The sequence below is a fragment of the Aspergillus undulatus genome (assembly GCF_047715775.1).
Source record: "Aspergillus undulatus strain CBS 261.88 unplaced genomic scaffold BDV17scaffold_24, whole genome shotgun sequence".
In the NCBI taxonomy this organism is placed as follows: Eukaryota; Fungi; Ascomycota; class Eurotiomycetes; order Eurotiales; family Aspergillaceae; genus Aspergillus; species Aspergillus undulatus.
The window spans coordinates 149943-165577 of record NW_027396628.1 but is presented as its reverse complement, the minus strand read 5'-3'; the positions used below and the strand labels follow the sequence as shown (position 1 = coordinate 165577).

The following is a 15635-nucleotide window of genomic DNA, read 5'->3' as shown; positions in this document are numbered from 1 at the left end:
GGAGTTTCTCTAACAACCAAGCTCGAACTAGTACGCTACTGCTTCTTATCATCAACCTGCAGATCCAGATTGGTTGTCGGAGTTTCCTCTCGCCGATAGCCACCAGACTACCCCCCTCACTCTACAGAGCAGATACTGTGAATCGCTGGTTGTCCTTTGCACCTTGCAAGGTCACGCTGCACTTGGTCTGACACGCGTCATGCACATGGACCTCTTATCACATTTAAGCCCTCCAGCCCCTCGGGGAGTATTCGCTTGCACTGAACTGAAGTCAACTTCAACCACACCATGGCCGAGAAGACCCAGGCCCAAGCACATGGAGCTGTTCAAGATGCGGCCTCGAGTCAAGGTTCCTCACCTGAACGAGGCGATACGCGATTGCTAGGTAAGCTAATGCCTCGATTCCTCTCTATCTAGATGATCTATATGTCGCTCCCTCGAAATTGGGAGCATGTCGGCTAGTGTTAAATGCCTGAAGCAACACTGGGATACAAACAGGAGCTCCACCGGCATTACTCGACCGTTCAGGTCTTCGCCATTGCGTTCAGTATCATGGGTCTCTTGCCCTCTATCGCCTCCACGCTATCGTTCTCTATACTTGCTGGGCCGGTGGGGATGGTTTGGGTATGCCTGCCGCTTGCCCTTCATTGTACATGGCGTTGACTAACTCAGATAGGGTAATGTCCATTACTCGATAGAATACTCGGCCCATCCAACACAGTGGCTGACTAGAAACAGGGTGGCTAGCTGCGAGCGTGTTTATCTTTATTGTTGGTCTTGCTATGGTATGTTTTTACGCTCGCTTTTGTCTACGCTAGCTAAGACTCACCATCAATGAATGAAGGCCGACCTAGCATCTGCAATGCCCACAGCCGGAGGACTCTACTTCTGGACACACTACTTCGCCGGAGAAAAGTGGAAGAATCCCTTGAGTTTCGTCGTCGGGTACAGTAATACCATCGGGCTTATTGGGGGTGTTTGCTCTATCGACTGTGAGTGATCAACCCAACCTGATGTCCACTTAGCCTACCGATCAACTGAGTGAGGAACTACCATACATAGACAGCTTCGCAAACATGCTCCTCGCCATCGTATCCATAGCCCGAGACGGCACCTGGTCCGCCTCCCGCCCAGTCGTCTACGGAACCTACGCGGGCTGCGTAACCGTCCACGGCCTAATCGCTACATTCTTCGCGAGGATTATGCCCAAGATCCAATCTGTGTGCATAGTAACCAATATCGGCCTCGTCCTCGCTACCGTCCTCGCCCTCCCAATTGGCAAAGCCATCAATGCGGGAGCCGGCTCAGGCTCAAGCTCAATGAACCCAGCCTCCTATGTCTTCGGACACATGGAGAATCTCACGACCTGGCCGAGCGGGTGGGCGTTCATGCTCGCTTGGCTCTCGCCAATCTGGACGATCGGGGCGTTCGATTCGTGCGTGCATATGAGCGAGGAGGCGACGAACGCCGGACGGGCGGTTCCGCTAGGGATTCTCTGGTCTTCAGGCTTGTGTGGTGTGCTGGGATTTCTTTCGCTGGCTGTTATTGCGGCGGTTATCGATACAGATTTGGAGGGTGTTTTGGGGTCGGTCTTTGGGCAGCCGATGGCTCAGGTATGTTATTCAGCTGTACTCTCGTTTCCGACTTCATCTTGCGTTGGTACTCGTACTCAGTCTAACTTTGGGACAGATATACTACGACTGTCTCGGAAAACCAGGCGCACTAGGCTTCATGGCCGTCGTCGCGGCCGTCCAGTTCTTCATGGGCTTAAGCCTGGTCAGTGTTCCCTCCCCATCACCTACAACAAAACACCAAAATCATACTAACAAACGAGACGAAGGTCATCGCCGCCTCCCGCCAAACCTGGGCCTTCTCCCGCGACAGTGCCCTCCCATTCTCCCCCTTCTTCCGGGTGATAAGTTCCCACCCCCGGATCAAATACCAGCCCGTCCGGACAATCTGGGGCGTCGTCACGGCCGCGATAATCATCGGCCTTCTAGCGCTCATTAATGCCGCGGCTTCGAACGCGCTCTTTAGTCTTGCTGTGGCTGGGAATGATCTTGCTTGGCTGATGCCGATTTTGTGTAGGCTTGTTTGGGGGAGGGGGAGGTTTAGCCCTGGGGCGTTCTATACGGGGCGCTGGGTCAGCGAGCTTGTTGCCGGCGTTGCGGTGGTGTATCTCGCGTTTGCGATTTTGCTGTGTATGTTCCCGACGGGAGGGCTGGGGCCGAGTCGTGAGTTTTTCTTTACTTGCCCCTTTCACTCCCTATACGTGGGAAGGTACTGTTCTACTGTGCGCTCTGTGTTGACTGTCTCTGCTTTTTTCGTTTTTGTAGCGGACGATATGAACTACACCGTCGTCATAAACGGTGCGCTGTGGGGCGGCGCATTGCTTTATTACATGCTTTATGCGTGCAGGACGTATAAAGGGCCGCTGACGACGGTGCATGAGCCGTCGGCGTCGTCTTCGGCGCCGTCAGAGACGGATATCGGGGCATCTGGGAAGGGAGAGAAGAAACGCGGGGTGTAAAGGAGGTTTGTCATTCATGACGTGCTGGTAATAGTGAATCCTGGATGGGTCGTAAAGCTAGGGCTAGCACATTGATGCTGATTATTGTGAAGTCTTAAATAGAAGCGGTGGCATTAAGGTGAGCTGGGTTGTCTGTCATTATGTAGGCATGGTGACGGCTAGTAGATAGCACAGCAATGTACCAATTACTCTGGAATTTCCAGCACATATCTCCCCGCAATCTTCCCTTCCGCTAGAATTCAACACCATTAGCATCGACATACCTATATAACAGAGAAGATAGCCAGAATCACTTACCCATCAAGCCAAAAATTCTGCCCAACTCACTCAGCGGCGCCTTCTGGAATGGCGCCTTGATCAAACCTCGGGCAAAGAAATCCAGCGCCTCGACCCCGTCTTGTCTGTTTCCGACATAGCTCCCCTTAATGCTGATCATGCGCACGACAGTCGTAAAGACAGACGCCTTGAGGAAGGCATCTGCGGGAAGGCCGATGGCGACAACGGCTCCATGAGAGCGCACATACTCGGTTGCTTGCTGGAAGGGCTTTTCGGAGACAGCGAGAAGAATCACGGCGTGTGCACCTAGACCGCCTGGTGTTGCGGCTTTTACGTCGGCGACCACGTCAGAGGTTGAGAAGTCGATGAAAGCCTGTTTCACTGTATCAGCCGAATCCGGGGTTCGGCTTTTAGATAAAGGAGTTATGGTTTGAAGGTACCTCAGCTCCCAATGACTCGCACATAGCTCTCTTCTCATCTCCGGCGTCGATGGCGATGGTGCGTAATCCCATTGCTTTTGCGTATTGCTGGGCCAGAGAGCCTAGGCCACCCCCGGCGCCGACAATAGCGACCGTTTGACCCGGACGAGCTCCGGATTCCTTGAGACCTTTGTAGACCGTGATCCCAGCGCAGAGGATAGGTGCGGCTGCGTCAAGAGGTACTCCTTCTGGGATCTTTGAAGCCAAAGCAGCCTTACCAATAGTGTACTGCTGGAATGTACCGTCAACGGTATACCCCGAGAGAGAGGCATGCGGGCAAAGAGGTTCATCGGACTGCATGCACATCTCACAAGATAGACAAGAGCCATTAAGCCATTTGATGCCTGCTGCATCGCCAATCTTGAACTCGTCGTCATCGACCAACTCACCCTTTCCAACGACTATGCCGGCTCCCTCGTGGCCACCTACTAGGGGTATCTTGGACGGTAGCGGCCAGTCGCCTTTCATAGCGTGGAGGTCTGTGTGGCAGACACCGGAGTAGTGCATCTTGACAAGAATCTCATCCGGGCCAGGTTTTGGTACGGGAATCTGCTTGTAGACTGGCGGGGTTCCGGTCTTTTCGACCACTTGGGCCCATTGCATTTCGGGGATGGACATGGTGTATTTCGCATGGACTCTGTGGTGTTTATATTGTATTAAGAACTGTGAAGAAAGAGTTGCTTGATAGAAAATCCGAATTGATCAAGCTTCTCAAGAGCTCCCGATGCCCTTATATATAACACCGGACAACGAGATGCGTAGAATATTGCCTCCAAGACCCCAACACAAGGTCAACAAGACAGCGATGGCTCCACTGATAGAGTGATCCCTGTAAGCTCATGAGGGGAAATCAAACTCAGGCCGAACGCTCGGCCGAACGCTCGCCTGGTGCCGGGAGAGCATTAGGCGATTGGTAGGGAGCTCCGCGGGCATAGTGATGACGGTATAATATTTATTCCTGAATGGAGGCGGATGCAGCGTTCGGGCTCAGCTGTGGCGACTGGGAAGAGCAGGCCCGATTTCGTGGGCGGCTTCCGGGATCAGCCCGTACTGTGGAAAGATAACAACAGGAGACTCTCGAGGAAAGGTAATGACAGACTTTATAAAGCAAGGTCTACCGGGGTCCTCAGATTGAGTTGCATGGTGGATTGCATTGACGCATCGAGAGTTCGAGACAGTTGAATGTTGATGCAGTGGGGTCTTGGAGAAATCGGGAGCTGTGAATATGTGCGGGGAGATCCGCGCGGAGGGCTTCAAGTGGGCCCAGACAGTGCAACAGTGTCTACACTGTTGTACTTGAAGCCATAGACAGTACAGGATAAACCATTCATATTGAATGGTTGTCGCAAGTTTGAACTAATGCTGACGAGGGGTGTCCATAGCCCTCTAATGGGTGCTAAATGAAGGTGCTTCACTCCCAAGATAGTACTCACTGAGGACTGACGTAGGGAAGGAGCGAAGGGGGCAACATCATACGCATGGAAAATATCGATATCTCCAATATCCTCAAGCCTCCTCAATTCCTACGTTCATCATTACGGCAATACTCTTTTAAATGTCACTAAGGTATAACTACTCCTGCTCTTACAAATCACAAAACTACCTACCTGGTATGACTACGTCCTGGAAAAAGACTCCGGAGTAGACGAAGCGGAATATGGAGAAGACGATGTTTGGGATACAATTATGGCGCAGCATAGCGAATAGCTCTGATGGAGGGCCTGGCAATTGCATGCGGTCTGAGGCTGAAATCTAGTCATAGTATGTTCGCTATCTGGGGAGGAAAAGCAGATTACCTATGCAACTGGACTTGTGGTCAAAGCATACTTTAATCCCGCAGAGTGCTATCGCAGATGGGTACATGTCCCTCAATGAGGAAGATATCGCTCGCTGGACAGGAAGACTTTATCGCGAAACTGGCTGGAACAGAGATAATATCTCAATCTCTTTTCTTCGCAGAAAAGTCACACCACTGTCGGGACTGGTCGCGATTAAGTAAGATGCGGGTTATGGAGCCAAGGAAGGCAAAGCCATCATGCATTCTATTTCTTTTTCTTTGAGGCGTTTGGCTCTCGCGTCTATGGCCATGTAGGCGTAGCGTAGCCGGTTCGGGGCTGATGTTATGCTTTTTTTTTTGAAACGAACAAGCGGCGATTTGTCAATTGACGTGCCGATTATGTCTCACCATTACTCCGAAATGTACAGACTAGTTACCGCTTATTCCACACGGGGCGAGGGCTCCAAGAAAAGTGCTGCTTTCAAGTTTGAGAGGAATGCGTGGAAATTTGCGGAGCTGGTGTCATTGGGCGTGTCCGAAGAGATCGTCCACGTATTCTACCTCCACGCACCTCAGGCTCGACATCGGAAGCAGTCGTCATAATTTGGCCTGTTGGTAACTTGGCTCAAAGGTGCGGCAACCCGGAGGCTTGCATACGCGCTTTTCAAACGCCAGTACAGCAGACGATTCAATTAACAAAAGGCCTCACTGTAAATTAGCTAACGGTCGACTACGTATGGCTGGGGCTGGATTGCGAAACCCTGTCCTGGTCTAGGAATCTCGCGATGTATCTCGTTTACAGCTATGCTCCAAAGTAGATCCTGTACTGTATCTTACATTCTTTACATTGTAAAAAGCAGAGCTGTGGAGGATTCCCTCGCCGGAAATTCAGCTTCGGTCAGCAGTGCTCAAGAAGCCTACTGGCCACAATACAAATAGTCTCAGGGGGGAGATGCACAACACGGCATGCAATGTCAAATATTGACCTGCATTTACAGGTGACTGGCAGTACAAGTGACAGAATAGGGTGGATTGCAAACTTGCGCTGTTTGTTGAGGCTGGTAACTGAAATACCAATACAGGCAGACGGTTCGGATGGATCACCGACAAGCATGAAAAGAAGAAGCCGACGAAAGAAGACGAGAAAGTTGGCGAAGCAAAGGGGCCAGCGTCTCAATCATCTCAGCACGAGGGGTTCACGGCTTCCATCACCCTTCGTCCACCACCATCATCCCCGTCTTTCCCTCTGACCTTCATCCCCTCCTCGCCCATTCACCTTCCCTTCTCTTCTTCGTCGTTTATCACCAGTAGTAGTCAATAGTCAACGCCAACACCATCGTTCACCTTTCGTCTCATCGTCCCCTCTTGTCCCATCTCTATCCTACGTCGATCCTGTCAGCGTACAAATATCCCCGTTAGAGAAGACGATCGATGGCCTCAGTTTGAGACTTGCGATCCCCGATCACGGCTGACCCGCGACGATTTGCTGGTTCACCACACGAGACGAGGAGGCACTAGAGCCAGACCCTCCCAAAGAAGATTCCTGGCGAACCCGGTAAGGCGAACTCCTGCCATCTCATTCATTTTCTTCGCCTTTTCGTTCCCATCTCCCACTCCCTTCATCCGCCCTCGACAATACGGTGTCCATCTTGATTTTCGAAACCATCCTCCCTCTCTTCGACACCTCCATTTTCCATCGTTCGCTGGCCTATAGTTAATTTCCAAAGCAGATAGCTCGACAGCTGACGACTAACGGACGCGTGATCGCTCCCTTGACGAACGAGTTTCTACGTTCCCGCGCGTGTGCGCCTGTCGACTATCTCCAACAATCCATGAACAATTAATTCACATCCCAATTCCTTGTTCCTCATCGGCAGTCCCTGTCCTTGAATACTCGTCGCCGCGTTTCGGACCTACGCGGCTACTACCATGACGGGGGCTCCGCCGTATAACCCTCAGTCGCCGACGCAGCAGGCTCGTTACCCTGCCTATTCGCCCACGAACAAACCGCGTCACTATTATCCTAACAATGACCAATACCAGCAACGCCCTCCCCAGACGCCCCCTGCTTTCCCGCAGCCCAACCTGGCTCGGAGCCCTCACTATTCACATGCGCCTTCGCCCCTACCTGGGACGCTACCACCATTGAATGGCGGTGCACCGCCTCCGCACCCGGCTGATCCATCGTCGCAATACCAAACACATTCGGCAGCAGGGACTCCGCAGTACGGACTTTCCCGGCCTTACTCTGGCCCTCAGTTGGTACCTGGTAGTGGCGCATCTCCATATGGTCCCTCTACTCCGTCCCATGCCCATCCATCAGCTCGACCGGATAACCATGCTCATGTCTCGCCTAAGAAAGAACCGGAATCACAATACTCAATGAATCATGGCGTTCGTCCGTATTCATCGTCTGCTTTGCGCGAGCCGAGACCAGCCTCACCTCCAAGAGAAGCCGTGAGTTCTTTCTTCAGCCTTCAATATCTTTGAGTGTCCAATATCTTTTAACTCTGTGAACTAACAAACGTTTCTTGGTAACAGAAGCCTGCCCGCGCCGCGGATCCCATGTCGTTTGCCAGTATCCTCTCAGGTCCCACGGAAGAGCGTTCTCCCCCCAAAAGACAATCTCCTCCTGGACTGGCTTCGATCCATTCGGCTGTGCCACCAGTCAACGCTACAAGCCTAAGTCCTCCACCGCCAGCCGCTCTCCACTCGAGAGTTAGAGACATTGAGCCAGCCCCACCCGGTTCACGCTTAGAGAAGAAGCCCAGCACAGATAAGCGTCGACGCAATACCGAGAAAGATCAAAGGATTGCTGAAACCTCAGTCAATGGCGTGGCAGAGCCCCCTAGGGCTGCTCGGCCTCCCCGCAGGATTCTGTCAGAAAAGGAAACCGAAATGGTCAACAAATGTATCGCCGACATTGAGAATGCGGAGAAGAGTGATGTGGAGGCTCCCGGCTTTGAGAAAGAACGCGAACGCTATCTTCTCAAAGGAAAGAAGCGCGCCCTTGACATTGAGCGTGCTGAAGGGATTAGACGCAAGGTATGTTCTACTAATTATCGACCCAATTATCTTATCTGTCTGACACTGGCCGCAGCGTCGCCGCCATGACTGCCTTCGTAAACTTGGTAAATCCTTCGAAAAGCAAGCCAACGCGGGCATGGACCGCTTCCGGATCGCAAACGAAGCCTCTGTCGTTTCTGAAGTTCAAGCGAAGGAAGTTCAGGATGAAAAGGAACGAAAGAAGGACATGCAGCGAAAGCGACGACGAGAAAATACTGTGCGGATGGAAATGCAGAAGAAGCTGGAGGCGGAGCTTAAGGCGAACGAGACTCAAGACTCTGCCGAAAAGGCCAAATTCTTACGAGAAGCAGAAAGAGCTCAGAGGAAGATCAAGACTACCAAGAGGGCCCTGGAAGGCGTCACTTCACCTGAAGGAGAGATGGCTGAGATTACTCCGTTGCCGCCTAACCTGGAAGGGGGAACCACCAGCTCCTTCCATATTTGCCGAAGCTCTCCGTCAAGACGGAAGTCTGGACGCGGCGGTCCCGTCACACGACCCAAAAAATCCAAGGAGCAGAAGCAAGCAGAAAAGGATGCGGCCGAAGCTGCCTATGCCGCAATGGAGAACGATGAGCCTCTGCCTCTGGCTCCCAAGGAAGACCCGCGGAAGGAATATCTCAAGAAGGACGCCAAGGGCGGTCGATCCAAAGAAGCCACACCAATTCCATCCTCGACCTACGAGTCCAAGGGCTACAACCAGATCTATGAACAAATCTGGAGGGACATCGCACGTAAAGATATACCCAAGGTCTACCGCATCAAGGTCAACTCTCTCAGCACTCGTCAAGAAAATCTGCGCAAGACGGCCCAGCTTGCCAGCAAACAGTCCCGCAAATGGCAGGAGCGTACCAACAAGAGTATGAAAGATACCCAGGCCCGTGCCAAACGGACGATGCGTGAAATGATGTCCTTCTGGAAACGCAACGAGCGCGAGGAGCGTGACTTGCGTCGCCTTGCGGAGAAGCAAGAGCTTGAGTCAGCGAAGAGGGCAGAAGCAGAGCGTGAAGCTAACCGCCAGAAGCGCAAACTCAACTTCCTTATCTCCCAAACCGAGCTGTACTCTCACTTCATCGGGCGGAAGATTCCCGGAGCAGATGATGTGGGAAATGCAGGAGCCACGTCTGCTATTGACGTACCCACTGGTGCGGCTGCGAAGGTCACGAACTTTGAGGACTTGGACTTTGATGCCGAAGACGAGACCGCTCTGCGACAGGCTGCCGTGGCGAACGCACAAAGCGCTGTCCAAAAGGCCCAGGAAAGAGCCCGGGCTTTCGACAATCCGGATCAGAACCCCATGGATGCTATGGATGATAGCGAGCTCAACTTCCAGAACCCCACGAGTTTGGGAGATATTGAGATTTCGCAGCCCACGATGCTCACAGCTAAATTGAAGGAATACCAGTTGAAGGGTCTGAACTGGCTTGTCAACTTGTATGAGCAGGGTATCAACGGTATTTTAGCAGACGAAATGGGTCTTGGAAAGACTATCCAGTCAATCTCGGTCATGGCGTACCTCGCCGAAGTCCACAACATATGGGGTCCGTTCCTGGTCATCGCGCCAGCCTCTACACTCCACAATTGGCAGCAAGAAATCACAAAATTCGTTCCGAACATCAAAGTTTTGCCTTACTGGGGTTCTGCTAAAGATCGCAAAATCTTGCGTAAGTTTTGGGATCGCAAGCACATTACTTACACCAAGGAGTCGGAGTTCCATGTGCTGGTCACATCCTACCAACTTGTTGTTCTCGATGCGCAATACTTCCAGAAAGTCAAATGGCAGTACATGATTCTCGACGAGGCCCAGGCTATCAAGTCATCACAAAGTTCGCGTTGGAAGAGCCTCCTCGGTTTCCATTGCCGTAACCGTCTGTTACTGACAGGTACTCCCATCCAGAACAACATGCAGGAGTTGTGGGCTCTTCTCCACTTCATTATGCCTACGCTCTTTGACTCTCACGACGAATTCAGCGAATGGTTCTCTAAGGATATTGAATCACACGCTCAGAGTAATACGAAACTCAACGAAGACCAGCTGAGGCGTCTTCACATGATTCTAAAGCCCTTCATGTTGCGTCGTGTGAAGAAGCATGTCCAACAAGAACTCGGTGACAAGGTTGAGAAGGACATCTTCTGTGATCTCACCTACCGCCAGCGTGCGCTCTACGCCAACCTACGGAACCGCGTGAGCATCATGGATCTCATCGAAAAGGCCGCTGTTGGGGACGAAACGGACAGCACAACGCTGATGAACCTGGTCATGCAATTCCGAAAGGTTTGCAATCACCCAGATCTGTTCGAACGAGCCGAAACAAAGTCACCTTTCTCTCTCGCGCACTTTGCAGAGACGGCTTCGTTTGTGAGAGAGGGCCACAGCGTTGATGTCGCTTACTCGACTCGTAACTCGATCGAGTTCGTTCTGCCTCGGATGCTTCTCAAATCTGACGGCCGCATCGATGTGGCAGGGCCCAGCAATTCCAAGGCTGGTTTCCGTGCCAAGTATCTGTCTCACATGATGAACATATTCGCTCCAGAAAATATTAAGCAAAGTGTGGAAGATGATGGTGCATTTTCTTTTCTGCGATTTGTGGACACATCAGCTGGAGAGGCGTTCGAGCAGTCTCATTCAGGTGTATTCGAGCGCGTTCTCCCCTGCCGCGGACAAGACAACAGGCTATCCCGTCTCAACGTGATTTACGACGAAGAGGATGAATCACCAAATGACGCGCTACCACATACTTTGTTCAACATCGCCCGACGCAGCGACCGCCGGGCTGTCCATGATGTTGCAGCGGAGGGGTACATGCGTGAGCTTATGAATGTCTCTAAGAATGTCTTTGAGCAAGAGGGACTCAACGTCATTGAGCCTTGCGCTGGTCCTGCGGCATCCGCACCCCCAATTACTCTCGTATCCTCAAGCCAGGAGGCTGCCTTGGAAACGCAGGATGCTCTGTTCAATATTCCCGTTCAGCACGCTTTGTTTGACAGCCCCTCAAAAGCCATGGAAGAGCAGATTGTCGAGCAGCAGCTGGATCCCACGCCTTACTCCTTCCCCCCAATGTTACCCCAACCACTTTCCGACAAGGGTCGCTACACACATATCGAGGTACCTTCTATGCGACGGTTCGTCACAGATTCCGGTAAACTAGCTAAGCTGGATGAACTGTTGCGTGAGCTCAAGGCGGGTGGCCATCGTGTGCTACTTTACTTCCAGATGACACGCATGATTGATCTCATGGAGGAGTATTTAACCTACCGCAATTACAAGTACTGCCGCTTGGACGGAAGTACAAAACTCGAGGATCGTCGAGACACGGTGGCTGACTTCCAGCAACGCCCCGATATCTTCGTGTTCCTCTTGTCCACTCGTGCTGGTGGTCTTGGTATCAACTTGACTGCGGCAGACACGGTTATTTTCTACGATTCCGACTGGAACCCGACGATCGACTCTCAAGCTATGGACCGAGCTCACCGTCTTGGTCAGACCAGGCAGGTCACAGTGTACCGACTTATCACCCGCTCAACCATCGAAGAACGTATTCGCAAACGAGCCTTGCAGAAAGAAGAGGTGCAACGAGTTGTTATTTCAGGTGGTGCTGCTGGTGGTGTTGACTTCAACACCCGCAACCGCGAGAGCAAGACCAAGGACATCGCCATGTGGCTGGCCGATGATGAACAGGCTGAGCTTATTGAGCAGAAGGAAAGGGAAGCTCTTGAACGGGGTGAGACATTTGGTGCTGCCAAGGGCGGTAAGAAGGCTACTCAGAAGAGAAAGAGAGATATCACATTGGATGATATGTACCATGAAGGTATGTTTCACTTGCACAATTATCCAGTTCAAAGCACATTTCTAACAATTTACAACAGGCGAAGGAAACTTTGACGATGCGAGTGCCAAACCATCGGGAGCTGCGACTCCGGTATCTACAGCAGAAAATATGGGTACACCAACGGCCGGCACACCTGTCCCTAAACGGGGGCGTGGCCGAGGTGGAAAGGGCACATCAAAAAGAGCGAAGACGACCAATGAACGCCTTCGTCTCATAGATGGCGACGGGGGCTTGGGCCCTTAGGTTGATGTTTAGCTGATTCGGGTTTACAGCATGACGGCGTTTTGATTTCAGTTTGCTTCGGCTTTTCTTGCCTGCTCCCTTTCCTTCGATCTTGTTTCACTATTATCTTACTTATGTTCTTCCGGAGGCAAGAGAGACCTGCCTTGTATTAACATTATTCTATGTCAAAGACAGAGATGGCGACTTGGTATGCAGTTCCCCAAGGAGGGTGAACGCATGATGTCAGATGGACAGGTGTTTAGATATGCATACATCTTTTGAGAGTTGTTAATTTGACAGTGGATTTGACCACTGGCTATTACTTGTTATAATGGAGCTGCTATATGGGGTTTTCTGCGATAATGTGAACACATGATTACTCAAGAATGGCATTCTGGAAGCACTACTGAAGTACTGTAAGATGGCCAGAGGATCACAGGCGGCTAGCCGGCAAGCGTTGCCAGGGAGCGTTAGCCTCGGCCAGCGGGCCATGGGCCGTAACCCGATTACATTGCCTGAGCGTCTGTCACATTTCACTAACCACATCCATATCCAGCTTTATTTTGTTGTTCGCAGTACGGAGTATATCAAAGAAATAATACCATTGTTCACTGCAGGTGCGGACAAAGCTCGGCGTTGACACTGACTAATACGCAAACGCCGTGTAATATATCGGTATTTGTCAGTCACTGCCGGTATTTGCGGTCTCGAACAAGGAAACACATCTCCGTCGGCCAGTCAGCGAGCGAGGATTGTCAGCCGCTAGTCCTGGCGTGGCAAGGCCTCCCTCACCCCACAGAATGGAGTCACGGGCTTTGGCAAAGTTTCACGTTTTGGATGCCGAAATTTCCACAAGTTGCGCGGATCCCGCTGTCGGTCTGTATTTAGAAACACTTCAACCCCCCTTCCCCCCCCTCTTTTGTCTGTTAAACATCCCTTGCTACACTCAATTGCTCTCCATCGATACAGAAAGAAATCACTCATCAAAATGGAGGCCCTACTCCAGCAGTCTCGGGCCATGTGTCCGTTTCTCAAGCGCAGCTCGCCGACCACCCTTCGCTCGCTGGCTACCGCTACCCGTCCCAGCACCAGCCCTGGCGGAGGTACCATGTCCAACCTGCAGAGGCTCGCTCGCCGCTGCCCAGTCATGAGCAAGGCCCTCGCCGTCCAGAGTGCTCGCATGACCGGCACCAAGCGGTTTACCTCAAGTACGGCGGGCGTGTCTGGTGCAACCAAGCCTATCCGGGCAACACCGGGCAAGAGGGCGTTGCACTCGACCGGAGGAAACGGCGCCAACATGAGCACTGAGTTCCACAAGGGTACTCAGCAAAGTACGTCCCTGGCAGACCTGTGTATCAGTCAATCGTAAAATCAGCACTGACAACGAATCTCTCCAGTTCACCCTGGTCTCGCTGAAGCCAGAGCCAGTCCTCTTGGAGCCGCCGCCGCCGCCGTGTCCGGTCCTGCCCCCAATGCTCCTACCGTCGCACCATTCGACTACAACGCTTTTTACAATGCGGAACTGGAGAAGAAGCACGCGGACAAGTCGTACCGCTATTTCAACAATATCAACCGTCTCGCGAAGGAGTTCCCCCGCGCTCACACGGCTTCTCAGGAGGAGAAGGTGACGGTCTGGTGCTCCAACGACTACCTCGGAATGGGACGCAACCCCGAGGTGCTCGCCACCATGCATAAGACACTTGATACCTACGGAGCCGGTGCGGGAGGAACTCGCAACATCTCCGGACACAACCAGCATGCGGTTGGGCTAGAGAACACCCTGGCGAAGCTTCACGGCAAAGAGGGTGCTTTGGTTTTCAGCTCATGCTTCGTGGCCAATGATGCTACTCTCGCTACTCTGGGTAGCAAGATGCCTGACTGCGTCATTCTGTCGGACGCCCTAAACCACGCTTCGATGATCCAGGGTATCCGTCATTCCGGCGCGAAGAAAATGGTCTTCAAGCACAACGATTTGGTCGACCTCGAGGCGAAGCTTGCGTCTCTCCCCCTCCATGTCCCAAAGATCATCGCTTTTGAATCGGTGTACAGTATGTGCGGCTCGATTGCTCCGATTGAGCAGATTTGTGATTTGGCGGACAAGTACGGCGCCATAACTTTCTTAGACGAGGTCCATGCCGTGGGCATGTACGGACCTCACGGTGCCGGAGTTGCCGAGCACCTCGACTACGAGGTTTATGCCTCCCAGGACACCGCCAACCCCCTCAGCACCAAGGGAACCGTGATGGATCGAATTGACATCATCACCGGTACCCTGGGTAAAGCGTATGGATGTGTTGGTGGCTACATTGCTGGTTCCGCTGCTCTTGTTGACACTATCCGCTCTCTCGCCCCCGGGTTCATCTTCACCACCTCTCTCCCACCAGCAACCATGGCCGGTGCAGATGCTGCAATCCAGTATCAGTCGCGTCACATGCAGGACCGCGTTCTGCAGCAGTTGCACACTCGCGCCATCAAGGAATCCTTCAAGAGCATGGACATTCCCGTAATCCCGAACCCGTCTCACATTGTCCCTCTCCTCGTCGGCGATGCCGAACTCGCCAAGCAAGCCTCCGACAAGCTTCTTGAAGAGCACGGCATTTACGTCCAAGCAATCAACTACCCCACTGTCCCCCGCGGCGAAGAACGTCTCCGAATTACACCCACCCCCGGTCACACCCAAGATCTTCGCAACCATCTCGTCGAAGCAGTCAACACCGTCTGGAACGACCTCGGCATCAAGCGCGCAAGCGACTGGAAGTCCATGGGCGGATTCGTCGGCGTTGGCGTGGAGGCTGCCGAGCTCGAGAACCAGCCAATCTGGTCGGACGCCCAGCTTAACCTGCAGGCAAACGAAACGGTTGAAGCCGCCGTGGCACGCGAGTTCCAGGCTCAGGCTCAGGCTCAGCCCACTCCGATTCCTCGCATGGCGACCGGGAAGGCTATTGGCGGGGATATGGCTAACCCTACTGCCTCTTTTCCGGTTGGTACTGCCGCTTAATTGACACCGTGTCAACGTCGTCTTGGTTGTGGCTTATATATGTGGAGCATCAAACCTATGTATAGCCTTCCGTCCGCTCCTTAGATAGTAATTATGCTTGACTTCTCAAGCTCCTGGTCGGATTCTGACCAGTTAGTTGATGGATGCTCAGGACCGGCCCGTCATTCAATCTAGGTCCGAATACAAGATGTCCAACAGACGTTCATTTCCCATGGATATAGCGTAATGTTCAACGCCCCGTTATTAGCTGTACAACCGGCAGTAAATTAGAAACGATACTTATTCCCAGTTCCACACTCATTGTGTGTGCCCTGATCGTGTCACAACGGCTCGCGCCCAGAGACCAGACTAGGTCTCCCTTCTCACGAGGATTTTCGTGCCTTCCATACTAGGTACCCAGTATATATACATATATAACGTCAGCGACAGGAATGACTCGGGCCCTATATAGAGCCCACGA

At 52.5% G+C, this 15635-nt stretch overlaps 4 protein-coding genes across 4 annotated transcripts; 3 read left to right on the top strand and 1 right to left on the bottom strand.

Moving 5' to 3' along the window:
* Nucleotides 1–288: 288 nt before the first annotated feature.
* On the top strand, nucleotides 289–2530 carry BDV17DRAFT_281802 (putative GABA permease; the record flags this gene model as incomplete). The annotated part of the gene is made up of 8 exons (XM_073760092.1): nucleotides 289–385; nucleotides 479–649; nucleotides 739–785; nucleotides 845–992; nucleotides 1063–1613; nucleotides 1690–1776; nucleotides 1841–2234; nucleotides 2337–2530. 8 exons carry the CDS (start codon nucleotides 289–291, stop codon nucleotides 2528–2530), a joined length of 1689 nt encoding a protein of 562 aa, XP_073615546.1.
* Nucleotides 2531–2622: 92 nt separating this feature from the next.
* On the bottom strand, nucleotides 2623–3903 carry BDV17DRAFT_298434 (zinc-dependent alcohol dehydrogenase; the record flags this gene model as incomplete). The annotated part of the gene is made up of 3 exons (XM_073763691.1): nucleotides 2623–2762; nucleotides 2828–3179; nucleotides 3247–3903. 3 exons carry the CDS (start codon nucleotides 3901–3903, stop codon nucleotides 2716–2718), a joined length of 1056 nt encoding a protein of 351 aa, XP_073615545.1. The 3' UTR covers nucleotides 2623–2715.
* A 2754-nt stretch (nucleotides 3904–6657) lies between these two features.
* On the top strand, nucleotides 6658–12544 carry ino80 (chromatin-remodeling ATPase INO80). Its single transcript, XM_073757895.1, has 4 exons — nucleotides 6658–7519; nucleotides 7604–8107; nucleotides 8163–11934; nucleotides 11993–12544. The coding sequence occupies exons 1-4, from the start codon at nucleotides 6992–6994 to the stop codon at nucleotides 12196–12198; spliced, it is 5010 nt and encodes a 1669-aa protein (XP_073615544.1). The 5' UTR covers nucleotides 6658–6991; the 3' UTR covers nucleotides 12199–12544.
* Nucleotides 12545–13026: 482 nt separating this feature from the next.
* hemA (5-aminolevulinic acid synthase HemA) lies at nucleotides 13027–15375 on the top strand. Its single transcript, XM_073757894.1, has 2 exons — nucleotides 13027–13508; nucleotides 13575–15375. The coding sequence occupies exons 1-2, from the start codon at nucleotides 13166–13168 to the stop codon at nucleotides 15173–15175; spliced, it is 1944 nt and encodes a 647-aa protein (XP_073615543.1). The 5' UTR covers nucleotides 13027–13165; the 3' UTR covers nucleotides 15176–15375.
* The last annotated feature ends 260 nt before the right edge of the window (nucleotides 15376–15635 follow it).

Coding starts and splice junctions, on each gene's coding strand:
- ino80 (XM_073757895.1), top strand. CDS start 6,992: ATGACGGGGGCTCCGCCGTATAACCCTCAGTCGCCGACGCAGCAGGCT. Junction 7,520..7,603: donor CCTCACCTCCAAGAGAAGCC/GTGAGTTCTTTC, acceptor TCTTGGTAACAG/AAGCCTGCCCGCGCCGCGGA. Junction 11,935..11,992: donor GGATGATATGTACCATGAAG/GTATGTTTCACT, acceptor AATTTACAACAG/GCGAAGGAAACTTTGACGAT.
- hemA (XM_073757894.1), top strand. CDS start 13,166: ATGGAGGCCCTACTCCAGCAGTCTCGGGCCATGTGTCCGTTTCTCAAG. Junction 13,509..13,574: donor CCACAAGGGTACTCAGCAAA/GTACGTCCCTGG, acceptor GAATCTCTCCAG/TTCACCCTGGTCTCGCTGAA.